The following is a 15,028-nucleotide window of genomic DNA, read 5'->3' on the forward strand; positions in this document are numbered from 1 at the left end:
AATAGTACAATGAAGACTATTTACACCTCTCCCCTAAAGTCAACATTGCCAAAGTCTTCTCTTTGTAGTCTTATCTGCTGTTTTTATTTTATTTTTTATGTGTATATTTACATGCCTGTCTGTGCCACATACATGCAGTGCCCACACTGGCCAGAAGAGGGCATCAGATTCCCGGGAGTGGTAGTTTTCAGCAAGTTCTGAGCTGTCACATCTGGGTATTAAAATGCAAACCTGGGTTCTCTAAAATAGCCAGTGCTCTTTCTTCAGCTCCTCATATGCTGTGTACTGTTGTCAGAGTTGCAGTTGTAGACATCACCCCAGAACCTTTAGCAATTATCTCCCCAGAGTATAGACTCCAAGGATGAAAGGCATGATCTAAAATACAAGTCATGTACAAGTATCTTCACTTGTTCTAACAACATCCACGATTACAGTTGATTTTCATTGTTCAAATCCTTTACTAGGTTCCCACTTTTCATCTTGACTAGACCACTTGCTTTCTTCTGGACTGTGCAACACTAACATTTTTTAGGACAGTCTGAATGTTTAGAAAAACCCACAGTTTGGATTCTCTGATTACTCTATCGTGATTAGACTGAAATTAGCTGACATTTGTGGAGGGAGACTATACAGTGACGTGGCATCATTCTCAAAAGGCAGATACTGCCAGTTTGTGTCATGATCAGATAAAGGGGCATATGCTAATTTCTCTACTTCAAATACATATTTGCCTCCATTAATGACTTAGTAAATAATTTTGGAAATGCTTACAGATTGGTTTCCCAATAGAATTCTTTTCATTGCTTCATTTTCTACTGATGATCTACTGATGGCCTAAAATCAATTATCAAAATGGTGACTAAAAAATAAAGCTAATATTCTATCATTCCTTCTGTACTTACAACATGGCAATTCTTTCATACCATCACCCGGCCTTCAGGGACTCCTTATTTTTATGTAAAGTATCATAATCTACCACAATTAATAATTTTGATGTTCAAACACCAACAGGTTGGCTCTTAAAATCTTTCTGTAATGTTCCTGTTAATTTTTTAGTGTTTTCTTACTTCACACTTACCTTCCTCTAAAACTGCCCTTTTACTGAGTCCTGGTAGGTGTGTTGTTTTGTTTAAGATAGCAGTAATTAAAGACCAAAATCTGAATGCCAAATTACACTCACTGTGAGGTGTAATTTCTTCTATGCCCTTTTATGGGCACAGCCAGCAAATACATTTCCAAAACAAATTATCCTTTAGAAATAAGAAAATGTTACACATCTCAATAGAAAAACAGAGAATTCTAAGATGCAGGAAGCTATAAAAAAAAAAAAAACATTGTTCACAGTGTTAGAAAGGATGGACAGATGAGGTACAAGATCCTAACTACTTTAAGCCCATCTGAGAGCTAAGACTACAAGACAACCAAGCTGCTCCAGGTGACATGAGAAAAAGTTCATCTGTCATAGAGAATGGAAGACAGATGCAAACAGCATTTAAACAGGTACAGAAATCAGTCACTGTCCAAAACATTTTTTTGTTTGTTTTGTTTTTTGGTTTTGTTTTGAGACAGAGTTTCTCTGTATATACTTGGCTAGCCTGGACTCACTTTGTAGACTAGTCTGGCCTTGAACTCACAGAAATCCGCCTGCCTTTGCCTCCCAGTGTGCTAGGATTGAAGGCATGTGCCACTGTACTTGGCTATGTACCAAGTATTTTGTGGGTCTTTTTTCTGTTTTAAAGGCAGGGTTCTCATGTGGTACAGATTAGCCTCAACCAGCTGTGCAGCTGAGGATGACCTTGAACCCTTCATCCTTCTTCTACCTATAGAGGGTTGGGATTACAGGCATACAGTACAATGTCTAGCCTCAGGGGCTCTTTTAATACTCAAAACAACCATACATAAATGGATTTCTTATGACACAAAGATTGTAGATGGAGAAATTAAAAGTACATATAATTATATTAGGAAGTAGTACTGAGGAATTCTTGCATGTAACAAAGAAGCCAAGAGTTAAGTTCAAAACTAAACTATCAAGGTGACATCATACATTTAACACTACCATAGTGCAGACTTAAAACAACTACAAATGTAAATTTTACATCACATGATTTTTATTACAAGAGGTATCACAATTAGTGATAACAGCATCATGAACAATGCTTTTCTGTGGGGACTAATACTGGGGATAGGAAGAGAATGGGAATGCCGTGTTCATAATAATCCCATGTGAACCGTTAAACTCTATTTTCTTTAACATGTGCTTATTAATTTGATACACTTCTCAAAACCTGAAGGAAAGATTTTTACCTTGATCTGCAAGACGTCAAGTGGAACTGTCTCTCCTTTCACAATGGCAAGTGTGGCGTCTGTAATATGTCTAAACACAGAAAAAACAGAAAGGAGCCTGTTGTAAAATATAGCAGCACCTTCCCGGTGCACAGCATGCACACATGCGTATGCACATGCGCGCCCACACACTTAGAATCCTAGAAGGTTAGAAAAAGCCAGTCTTTCAAACTGATATTAAGAAAGCAGAAGGAGCATATTTTTAAAAATCACCAATGCATACATTTATTAAACCACTCCATTGTGCCTGTTACTGAAAAATTTGGTACTTAAATACATAATAATAACATAGCATCTTTTAATCACTGTAAGAAAATGAGCCATTAAAAGAGAGAGATCTTTCTTCTCAAACAGCTAGAAAGTAACTAAAGGAGAGGATCTGTAGCTATCTTAGTGAGCCACAGTCCAAGAGCTAAGACACATTTTCTTCTCTTCCAGGGGTACAAGGATGTGCTTCATGTTCACTGCTGATTCTTTCCTTCAAAGTACAAGACTTTTCTTACCTACATTCTAACAATCTCTTGAAAAATATCTATGTAAAAAAAAAATGTTGATCTTAGAGCCTGTGCTATTGGTGTTCTGTACAGGAAGTTGTCTCCTGTGCCAATGAGTTCAAGGCTCTTCCCCACTTTTTCTTCTAATAGGATTAGTGTGTCTGGTTTTATATTGAGGTCTTTGATCCACTAATGGGACCTTATGAAACTAAAAAGCTGTAAAGCAAAGGATACTGTCATCAGAACAAAACGACAGGCTACAATCTGGGAAAGGATCTTCACCAACCCTGTATCTGACAGAGGGCTAATGTCCAGAATATATAAAGAACTCAAGAAGTTAAACAACAACAAATCAAATAATCCAATTAAAAAAATGGTGTACAAAGCTAAACAGAATGCTCAATAGAGGAATATCAAATGGCAGAGAAACAACTTAAAGAAATACTCAACATTCTTAGTCATCAGGAAAATGCAAATCAAAACAAACCTGAGATTTCACCTTACACCCATCAGAATGTCTAAGATAAAAAACTCAAGTGACAACACATGTTGGAGAGAATGTGGAGAAAGGGGAACCCTCTTTCCACTGCTGGTGGGAATGCAAACTTATACAACTACTTTGGAAATCAATCTGGTACTTTCTCAGACAATTAGGAATAGTGCTACCTCAAAATCCAGCTATACCACTCCTAGGCATATATCCAAAAGATGCTCAATTATACAACCATATTCACAGCAGCTTTATTCGTAATAGCCAGAAGCTGGAAACAACCCTGATGTCCCTCATTTGAAGAATGGATGCAGAAATTGTGGCACATTTACACAATGGAATACTACTCAGCAATTAAAAGCAAGGAAATCATGAAATTTGCAGACAAATTTTGGGAACTAGAAAAGACCATCCTGAGTGAGGTGTCCCAGTAGCAGAAAGACACACATAGTGTATACTCACTTATAAGTGGATATCAGACATATAATATAGGATAATCATACTAAAATCGGCACACCTAAAGAAGCTAAGCAAGAAGGAGGACCCTGGGTAAAATGCTCAATCCTCATTCAGAAAGCGATAGACATTGGAAGAGGGAGAAAACAGGGACCAGGACAGGAGCAGATGCTGAGACTCACAGCCAAACTTTGGGTAGAGTACAGGTAATCTTATGAAAGAAGCGGGAGATAGAACCAAAATTCTGGGCAAAGGGGTCTTTTCTGAGACTGATACTCCAAACAAGGAGCATGCATGGAGATAACCTAGAACCCCTGCACAAATGTAGCCCATGGCAACTCAGTCTCCAAGTGGGTTCCCTAATAAGGAGAACAGGAGCTGTCACTGACATGAGCTCACAGGTTGGCTCTTTGATCACCTCCTCTGATGAGGGAGCAGCCTTACCAGGCCAAAGAGGAAAACAATGCAGCCAGTCCTGATGAAACCTGATAGGCTAGGGTCAGATGAAAGGGGAAGAGGACCATTCCTATCAGTGGACTGGGGGAGGAGCATGGGAGGAGAAAAGGGAGGGAGATCGCGATTGGGGGGGGGGGGTCTGCAGCTGGGATACAAAGTGAATAAATTGTAATAAATTTAAGAATAATTTTAAAAATATTTAAAAAATAAGAAAAAACCCATCAAAAACTAAATACTATGGATTATACATTCAGGCCATATAAAATTATGCCAGATGCACAAACAAGCCTAGACTTTGTACTTTAAATTCAAAGTCAGACATACATAAATATACAACAGATGGTCAACAAGAGAAGTATTAAGTCAAGTGGCTAGACAGTAAAACATCTCCTCTTACAGGAGAGAATGATAGACCTACATCAAGGATCTTTTCAGAATGCTCCCATGCCCTAAGTGCAGCCACTGCAAGCCCTTTACTATATTCTTCAGATCTGGTAGACAGCACCATCTCAGAGGGGCCCACTCCCTCCAGGCTACAGGAAGGTCCTGCACTGTGACTCTATCACTGAACTGTTGCTGTCCTTTCATCAATCACAGTCTGTACTGTGTACTTATTAAAGTTGTCGTCTGCCTTACTGGAGAACAAAAGTTCTACAAAGCTAGTGACAATTTTCATTCGTGTACTGACCAACAAAAAAAAACTACACCAGCACAGTGCATGCTAATAGGCAATCAGTATTTTCCGGGAATTATTTTATTTTCTAGAATTTTAAGCACAGAAACTGCTAAGAATCCTGTATATTCCTCACTCAGACGCAACAATTATCCTCTCGAAACCAGCCTTACTTCTTCACATCACTCTATATGCCACTAATCAATGAAAGCAAAGCTGACAGCTTATTAGTTCATTGTATATCTGGGAAAAAGACTTTATAAAACACCATTATACTTACAATTTTGACCCATTTCTATCAACACATTTAGTCAGTACTCAAATTTTAGCAACATATAAATATTGTATGTTACTTCCTTTGTTCAAGTTAAGATTCAAATAAGACATACAAACTTATGGCTGGCTTATGTGCTTTAAATCTCTTTTAACCTATTTTCTGTTCCTTTTTATTTTCCTGTTTAAAAAATACGCCATTCCTTCTCTGAGTTTCTATGGACTTGATCCTTGGTGATTATATGTGTATGGCCCTCATATTACAGCTATTTTATTCATTTTCTGAGGATATTTAAAATGGAAAGTTAGTATCAATTCATCCTTGGCAACAATAATCTGGTATTATGTATTTCCATCAAAACATAAAGAGCACTTGCTGGCTTTGGTGATGATGGCAACAAACAGCAATCATTACCTAGATTTATTGGGTTTCAAACTGATAATTTTTTAACTATCAATTAGAAATTTAATTTATTTTATGTGTATGAGTGTTTTGCCTGTGGTGCCTGTGGTGCCTGTGGAGGTCAGAAGAGGGCACTGGATTACCTGGAGCTAAAGTTAGGGATGGCTGTGAGTCACCATGGGGGCTGGGAACCAAACCTGGGTCCTCTGCAAGAGCAACAGGCAGTCATAATCACTGAGCGGTCTCTCCAGCCTGATCCTATCATCTTTGTAATTTATCCTCGTTAACCTTCCCCTCATTAACCACCTGGACACAATGTAATGTAGGCCACATAGGAAAGCCAAGATACATGTTTAACTCTTTTTTTTTTTTTCTTCTTCTTCAAGACAGGGTTTCTCTGCGTAGCCCTGGTTGTCCTGGACTTGTTTTGTAGACCAGGCTGGCCTGCCTCCCAACGGCTGGAATTAAAGGCATGCACCATGCCATGATGTCCAGCTATGTTCACTCTTTTAAAATTTTGAGACAGAGTCTTATGTAGTCTAGGCTGGCACTGAACTCACTTTGGAGTCAAGGATGACTTTCAACTTCTGATCTCCCCGACTCTATCTTCCCAGTGATGGAATTACAGAATAAACCATCATGACTGGTTTATTCCAGGCTGTGGATGGAATCCAGGGCTACATGCAGGCTAGCATTTTGCCTACTAATCTCATCCCTTCTTTCTCACTCCTATTTATTTAGATAGAGTCTCACTTTGTCCCCTAGGTGACCTCAAACTGGCTATATAGACCAAGCTAGTCATGAATTCACAGAGATCCAAACACCTCTGCCTTCTGACTGTTATGACTAAAGGGATATACCACCACATTAGTCCCCTACTTAAAACAAACAAACAAACAACAACAACAAAAACCTCTAAAAACCAGTTTTCTAAATAATCTGGTTCATCACAGCATCCAAATGCATTCAGTTTTTCACTTTTGTGTATTTTCTGATTATCACTATAAAACCAATCTGCTGTTTCAATACACTGTAAATACTGACACATTGTCATACGAATGTAATGAAAGGGTATAGGATCACCATATAGTTAGAATTAATGGTGAGAGATAATAGCCACAGAAATATATGCTGATATGACCAAAACTCAGGAGAAACTAAAGCACATCTCTAATGTTTGCTTAATCAAGTGAATTTATTGACGTTCAAAAGGACTAGTGCATGCTAGGGATCAAAACTAGTGATTTTATACAAAACTCATTTTTTTAGAGCAATCTTAGGTCAGGTTCACAGAAACATTTAAGGCCAGCACAGACATTTTCCTATATAATTCTTTTCCCTCCTCCAAAAACAGCTGTTCCATTATCATATCCCTCCACACCCCAAGATTGGTTTGTCACAACTGGAAAACTTAGTTGACTTATTATTGCCATTTATAATCCAGTGTTGATCATAGCTGCAATGTAACTGGGTTTAGACAAACATTAATGACACCTACCACTTCAGTAGTATATACAAAGTAATTGTACGGCCACACAAATCTTTGTATCTTCTCCAAGCTCTAATAACCACTCCCCTTTTTGCTGTCATAATTTTACCTCTTCCAGATCTCTAATAGTAGGAGCCATATAGTGTAGCCTTTTTCAGACATTTTTCCTTTACTTGGTAACATATATTCAAGTTCCTGTCTTTCTATGGCTTCATAGCTAATTCCTTTCAACTGAATGAGATTCCATTATTTGCATGTACTAGTTTATTAATCCACTTGCCAATTATTTCTTTTTGCATGAGCTGTGCCAAATTGTTTTTGCAGAATTTAGTCTGTTCCAAGGTTATCAAGCTTATGGGCCTAGAGTTGCCATACTTTTCCTTCATAAACTTTCATGTTCATAGGCTCTACAGTGATGTCCTCTATTTCATCACTAAAATTAGTCATTTGTGTCCTTTCTAGTTTTTATTTAGCCTGGCTAGCCACTTGCTGACCTATTTATTATTTCCAAGAACCAGCTTTTCTACTGACTTCTATTTTCAATTTTATTGAATTTTGCTTTAATTCTTATTATTTTCCTTTGTTTACTCTGGATTTAAATTCTTACTTCTTTCCTTCTGTTAACTTTGGATTTAATTTGCTTTTCTCCTCCTGATTTCAGAGGCAGTGTCTGACTATATAACCAGGCTGGTCTCACACAATCCTCCTGCCTCACCTTCCCATGTGCATTCCTGTACAGTGTGTATTCACACTTAATCTTGCTCTGCCCTTTGTGCTTTAAATTTCCTCTAACCACCACTATCACTGCCTCCCACATATTTTTGGGAGTTGTCTTTATTTAGTTCAAAATATTTAAAAACTTCTTGAGACTTCTTCCTTGATGTATGTTGCATAGCCTGCACAGATTTGAAAATTGTCCAGTTATCTTTCCATTTTAATCTTCAAGTCTTTTCTACCCTGTAAGGTAGGACAGGACTGGTGAGTAGTTGGAGTTGGATATTTCCCTTCTCTCATGAGAAAGGCCAGGGCCAGCTAGAGTCCAGCAACCCCTGCTCAACTCCAATACAACTCCAGAAGCTTGGGCTCAGCATAACTAGTTTCTCCTGATGCAGACCTTACAAGGGAAAAAGACTGCTTCATAGTATTTCAAAATTCGGCCTTTCCTCCTTTTCTTGTACTTAGTATGGAATCTTCAGCAAAACTCCTTGGGGTAAATGTCACAATATTATAGGAAACTTGTAAGGTTGGGTGCCAAGGAGCCTGGAACTCTCAGAGCTAACAACACAGAGCCTCCGGTTTTCTATACCAGCACTGGTTCCCACAGCTGCTCCTGTTCATGAGTCTCTGCCTTGGTAAGCTGTGACTCTGTGTTCCCACCTGTCTCTTCAATCATGGGGCAGCTGTTTGTCTGGTGGCCTCCCCTCCTGTTCAGATCCAAGAAGGTTTGTGGTTTGCTTTGATTTGTTTTTCTACTGTGGTGCTAGGGAGTGGGCCCAGGGCCTTTTGCATCCTGGGCAAACACTCCTGTCAGCTTTTCGTTTGTTCCTTCAGCAGAGCTCCTCAAATGCAAACCTGGAAACTGAAGGACCAACTTCTTTTTTAAAATCACACTGACTGAGTTAGAATCCACATGCAGTACAATCTGTCCTTGTAGGCTGCCTTTCCATATAGTTTGACAACTGTATTCATAAAACCAACACCCTCATCAAAATACTTAATATTTCTAACATCCTCTCAAGTCCCTCATCATCAGTCTAACCCACTCCTACCACCATCATCCGTTCCCAGCAATTACCATGTCCAATTTAATCTTTTGTAGAATTGTCACATAATAGAATAAAAAGCATCAGTTTGAGATTATTCATGCTACTGACTATAGCAACAACATGGGTATATGGTTTTGTTTTGTGGTTAAGTAGCACTCTCTTGTATAGATGTGCCATAATTTGTATAGCCATTCATGAGCTGGTTGATGCTGGCACTGTTCCTGCTTTTTGGCAATGACCAGCAGATTCTATAAGAAAGATGTAGGTTGTTGAATTGATCTGTATGTCTGCACTCTCTTAGGTAAACACCTAAACGTAAGATGAGTTTATGTTTAATCTGATAAGAAACACCCACATTAGTTCCTATAGTGGCTGCATTACTTGGCATTCATGACATTAATAGATGAGTTTCAGTTGCTGAATACACTTACCAGTGCTTATGCTAGCTGGACTGCTTTTTTCTTTCCATTTAATTTAAGAGAGTGTGGGCTGGAGAGATGGCTCACAGGTGAAGAGTACTTCCTGCTCTTCCTGAGGACCCTGGATCTACTCCCATACCACCTGTATCTCCAGTTCTAGGGGATCTAACACCCTTTCCTGGCTTCCTTGACCATCGGGAATTCCACATATAAGCAAAACTCCCATTTTTATCTATGAACCCATTTTTTTTTCCTTTCAATATAGATACTTTGGGGGAATGGGCTGAAAATTTTGTAAAACTGCAACTCTACTTGGAGGAAACAAGGAGTATGGTCAAAAGTGTAGGCTGACTTCCTCTGAGTGTGTACAGAGTTTGAAGGAAGTGCCACAGACGATATCTGTACTGATTTAATCTCAATAGCACCTGGCGCACAGGGAGAGATTTGGAAAGTGGCTTTGAAGGACTGACCTAAAAAAACAACCCCAACTACTGCAATTCAAAAAGACTTTGCATTAAATTGCTTCTCTAAATTGCTTGGCAGAAGAACAACTAAATGTAACCCCAAATTTCTCGTTCTCTAACAATAATTCAAAGTTCTAATAAAGAAGCTTTGTAGCCTGGCATTTAGGATTATTTACCTGCAACATTACACATTTCAAGAAAAAAAGACTTTTTCTTTTTTAATAATTTAGCTACAAGAAATCCTGACAGCAAAGCAAAAGGCAAATCTTTGTTCTTTTTAAATAGCCTCAGGCAGTAGCCATGTTAAAAAAAGGTCTACAAAATTCTGAGCCCACGGTAGTTACTGATTACCCAACAGCCCTGGAGCATGCATAAACATTACGTTTTATAAATCTTTAAATTACAAATAGAAGCAGCAATAACAATAGTTTAAGAACATGGGAAAAAAAAAGCTCCTAAAAAGCAGAACACTATCTCAGATCTTGGGGGTGGCCACATGTGAATGTAAATTGACTTTTAGATAGGCAAAGGTTTTGACAAGGAAAATAATCTACCTCTCTCATCACTGACATGGCATTTGGAAATGAGGCTAATGCAGTTCAATAATCTCTACTGATACAGGGGAGATAAGCTCCCTAATGAAATCAAGTCCTAAACTGGATAGGATTAATATCAGGTCAGCAAAAATGCTTGAGTCATTCATCTGTCATTACCTATTGCCCCACAAAAATTCTAACCTGTGACCAAAAAGTATGGCCCGTTAAAGGGCCTCTTCTACTTGCTAGGCCTCAGGATGGTTAGAAAATAGCTGAAGGACCCTGTAAAGTTGTGACACATGAGAGAAACTAGAATGAGGGTCTGATAAATGCATGCCTGGGCTTTCTTATATGCACCCAGGCTTTTATGAACAGCATAGAACTGTTAAGAGATACAATTGTTGGCCCTCAAAATTACAACAGGGAAAGTCAGTCTATAAGAACCAGTCTAAGAAAACACTCTGAAGTAGAAAAAAAAAAAAATTAACTGAAATTAAAAAAAAAAATTACTTGAGTACCTTTATCATTGACTTAGGAGGTTATAACAAGAAAACTATCTGAGAAATTTTTAATTAATTCAGCAAATATTTACTTTCTGACTTCCAACTGTCACAAATCTTACATTATATACAATGTAACAATTTCTCCAACATTGTCCATTTACTTAGGTCTTTGACAACCATTTGTTATTAATGGCTGTGAAAGCCAGGTCTCAAGTTGAAGAGCACTACTACCTTTTTGAAAAAACTTGGGCTTTGTTCTATAAAGCTGTCAAGAAAAAAAGAAGTAGAAAAACAATTTGCCTGACTCCTGAAGACACTGTCAGACTCACAGCAATTTTATTTAGATCTCAGACTTTATCCCTCCTTCTGTCTATTATATCCATATGCCTAGCATTTCAGGCAGTCACAAAAAGATGTGACTGTATCTAGTTGTTTTACTGTATTTAGTTGTGATTACATCTCCAAGATAGTGAAGCTACCAGTTCAGTCTCCACAAGAGACTTGTGATTTGACACCAAGTGTACTCAAGGAAATGATCAGTGCAAATATGCCCTCTCCTTCAGGAAACAGTACAGATGAGAGGTGCCATCTCCACATCAGCTGCAGTGGCAGAAAGTACCCATCATCACCTGATGTCAGGACTTACTAGATGAGGAAGGTACCACAACTCAACTGGGAGCACCCCAATTCTCTGAAAGCCTGGAGGCTCCCTCTCAATAACTTGAAGTCTCAAGCTAGCAAATTCTGAAAAGTTGATTTTATCATGCATGTTAATTTTCAGCCCCAGGCTCTATCACCCACAGATGTTAGCATTCCATACTGGCAACCTACTGGACTTTGTTTCCACTTTCAGCAAAGAGGGTGTGACTCAAACTACTGGTCTGTCCCAGCGGGATAAATCCAATTGGAATCTTACTGAAGGTAGCCTGGTAGAACAAAAAGAAGAGAAAGTTGTATTGATATAGTCAGAAGATTGGATTTAAAGGCGGCATATGTGTGTCCTCTATGACAAAGTAACTGGCCTATGTCTTCCCTCTCATCTCCATTCCCCATCCCTAAGCCTGTAAGCAAATACTCCACAGTGTGCTGTAGAAGGGGGATAGCAGCTTCTAAAACAAAGCAGTCAATGAAAACATAATGCTCAGAATTGAGAAGAAATATTTGCGTACTCAGTAACTGTAATTATTTGTATGAAACCGGGCTAAGATGACAACTGTCTTAAAACTGAATCAGTGTGAGAGACTGCACTAAGCTATCACACTGGCTAAAAACTATGGAGCTAAAATTCAACTAAAAATGCCTACTAATTCTACAGTGAAAGGTGGCAGTATTTCCTGAGCTACCTACTTCAAATACATATAAAGCGAAAAAGAATAAGTCAAGTGGCTGCCAGTTAATGACATAACAGGTGATTTAACTAAATATCACATATACAACATTTACCTGCAGATTCTTAAAGACTGTTTGGAACATTATGTCTTATTGTTTTTACTTAAATATTTTAAACTATGGCAGGAAAAATGAATGAGATCTTACAAAATCCTGTATGTCCATAACCTAGATTAAAGAATATTTGCACTTTTGTTTCTGATGTCTTAAGAAATAAATTGGATCTCAAAACTAAAATAATAGGCAGAGACAGATGAAGAGCTTTGAGATTCTGTTCTACTGACTCCTAGAGGAAACCATGCTAGGTCACCATGACTCTTTTCCAATTATATCATCTTTTTCTCACTACATACGTACATATTTAATAACATACACTGACAGTACTGTTTCTGAATTCTAAAACCATGTAAAAATATATTTCTTTCTTTAAAAACTTACTTTGCATTTAACATTTCTAAGATCTAAAGATGTAGGTATTTATAGATGTAATACATTCTTGTGACTGATACTCATTTATCTGTGTATGTGCACACTTATCTGTGCATTTGTGTGTGTGTTGAGGGTGCACAAAGAGGCCAGAGGGCAACTTCCTGACTTGTCCCACACACACCTTTGTTCCCCTTTATTTATTTATTTTTTAAGACAAGGTCTCACACATGTCACACATGGCTTAAAACTTGTGAAGTTGGCTCTCCTGGTGAACCAGCACCAGGACTACCAGGAGTACCACTAACTATACCAGCTGATTTTACATGGGCACTGGGAATGAAACTCAGGTCCTTATGCTTGTTCTCAACTAAATAAGCCTAGTTTGTTCATTTAAGTGCTAGCTGGCTCCTATTATATAAACATATCACTATTAATTTATTAACGAATTCCTTGAAGAAAAAATTTTATAGGCAATTTTTACATAGCACACTAGCTGCTGTTAAGTGGTACTGGGTACCCTGGATTACCAACAGAAGTCCACCATGGGTTCACGAGAGTGACCTATGACAGAGGAAGAAGTATTATACCATCTGTTCAAAACTCCAATCCTATCACAATTATCCTGGATTGAAATTATCACAGGAGATGAGCATCCTGGTCTATGCCTGGATTTCCAGAGATGCCAGAGACTAAATCAGGAGAATAACAAGTTCAAGGCTAGCCTGGGCAACTTATCAGGACCCTGTCTAAAAACAAAAACTAAATGAACAAAAGGCTGGAGGTCAATCTCAGTGACACAGTGCTTACCTAACATGCCCAAAGCCGTGGGTTCAATCCTCAGTACAGTATATATATGTATGTATATATTTATCTACACACATATACATAATATACATAAATATATATATGTATTATGCATCATGAGGAACAAAAGGCAAAAGAATGATAACAAATAAAAGCTTTAAAGTATTTTTTAGAAGCTCACCTCATCTGTTCTTCGAAGTACTCCAGTAATAACCTATGAAAGTAAAAAGAATATTATAAACATGCATTTTCTTTATCAAAATTAGGCTCAAATTTCATGGACCATCAACTTGTTTTCTTCTAGAAACTATACTAAATGATGTGCTAGATGTTAATAACACATCATATTATCAAATATGATCAGTGATAAATTGGATTTTATTCTTAACCTAGAATAAAGACTAAAATAAATTATAAAAATCCACATTATATTAGTAAAATTATGTTTCAAGGTCTAGAAAACATAAGTTTACTAATATTTATGTGTAGTAGGTGCTATAGAAATGTGAATTCTTTTCAATTATACAGAAAAGCTTGCATTAGCCTTTTGTGGTACATAGAGGCAAGGATGGCTTACTATGCTCAGAAATCTGTACTGAAGTGCTTCTTCCAGAGAGCTATGAAGACAAAAGAACTAAACAGGTAACCCCAATCATTTATTTTATTTTAGTCATTATTTATCTATTCACTTTTGAGACAGGGTACCATTAGGTAGCTTAGGCTGTCCTGGGACTCACTGCACTCCTACTTCAGCCTCCTTGGGTATGAGTTGTTATACCTAACCAATCATTTCTCTAGCCAAGGTTTTTGGTTTTTTTGTTTGCTTGGTTTTTTTTGTTTGTTTGTTTTGTTTTGTCTTTTAATGATTGCAAATACGCCAAATACACAATTCACTGTCTTTCCTTAAATACATTTTGTAAAAATGAAGGTTGACATATCCCCTCCCTTTATCTTGTCCCGCCTCACTGGGTTTCAGTATTAAATGGGCTGTCAGTGGTCTCCTTCATTCTTTGTAGGCATACAATCAGAACCCTTCACATTTCATTAACACGCTATAAAAACAATTACAAGATCATTAGCAGAGCCTTTTTAAAAAGGAAGCTTACTAAGGCTCATACAAATGCCACGTCAAACATAGGACAGTGTTTCTGCTGTTCATTTCTGGTCCCTCACACTAATGAAGCCACCAAACAGAGGTCAAAGCTAATAGTAATATAGTGTGTGTATGAACTACAGCATCTGGCTAAATCGATAAACCTACATTACTATCTAAACTTTATTGTTTAGCTTGGTGTTCACTCTGTATCGTACATATCATAGGCTTTGAAAAACATATACTGACACCTGGCCATCATCACCAAGCTAAACAATAAAGACCCTGAAGACAAATGCTAAAACCCTAAAGGGCACAAAGCTAGCGATATAAAAATACTACTATCTCCGGTTCAAAATACACTAGACACACTACCAGGCAGAGACCAAAGTCTTCATTGCCCTAAAAGTTCTGTGTGCTGACTGTTAATCCTTCTCCAACCTTTCATCTTTGTACTCTCTCTACTGTTGCTTGGTCCACAAGTCAAACAGTTGAACTGTAGACTGTATTCTTTTCATGGTTTCTTTCACTTAGCAGTATCCAAG

At 37.8% G+C, this 15,028-nt stretch overlaps 1 protein-coding gene across 4 annotated transcripts in view; it reads right to left on the reverse strand.

The window, feature by feature from the left end:
- Agk (acylglycerol kinase) overlaps window positions 1–15,028 on the reverse strand; it is a 72,406-nt gene that overhangs the window by 22,510 nt on the left and 34,868 nt on the right. For all 4 annotated transcript variants that reach the window (XM_021661356.2, XM_060380133.1, XM_021661355.2 and 1 more), the window contains 3 exons: window positions 13,572–13,604; window positions 11,600–11,694; window positions 2,308–2,377 (listed from right to left, as the gene is read on the reverse strand). In XM_021661356.2, coding sequence (XP_021517031.1) covers window positions 2,308–2,377; window positions 11,600–11,694; window positions 13,572–13,604 — 198 coding nt within the window. The remainder of the gene's footprint in view (window positions 1–2,307; window positions 2,378–11,599; window positions 11,695–13,571; window positions 13,605–15,028) is intronic.

This window comes from Meriones unguiculatus, chromosome 3 (genome assembly GCF_030254825.1).
Source record: "Meriones unguiculatus strain TT.TT164.6M chromosome 3, Bangor_MerUng_6.1, whole genome shotgun sequence".
NCBI lineage: Eukaryota > Metazoa > Chordata > Mammalia > Rodentia > Muridae > Meriones > Meriones unguiculatus.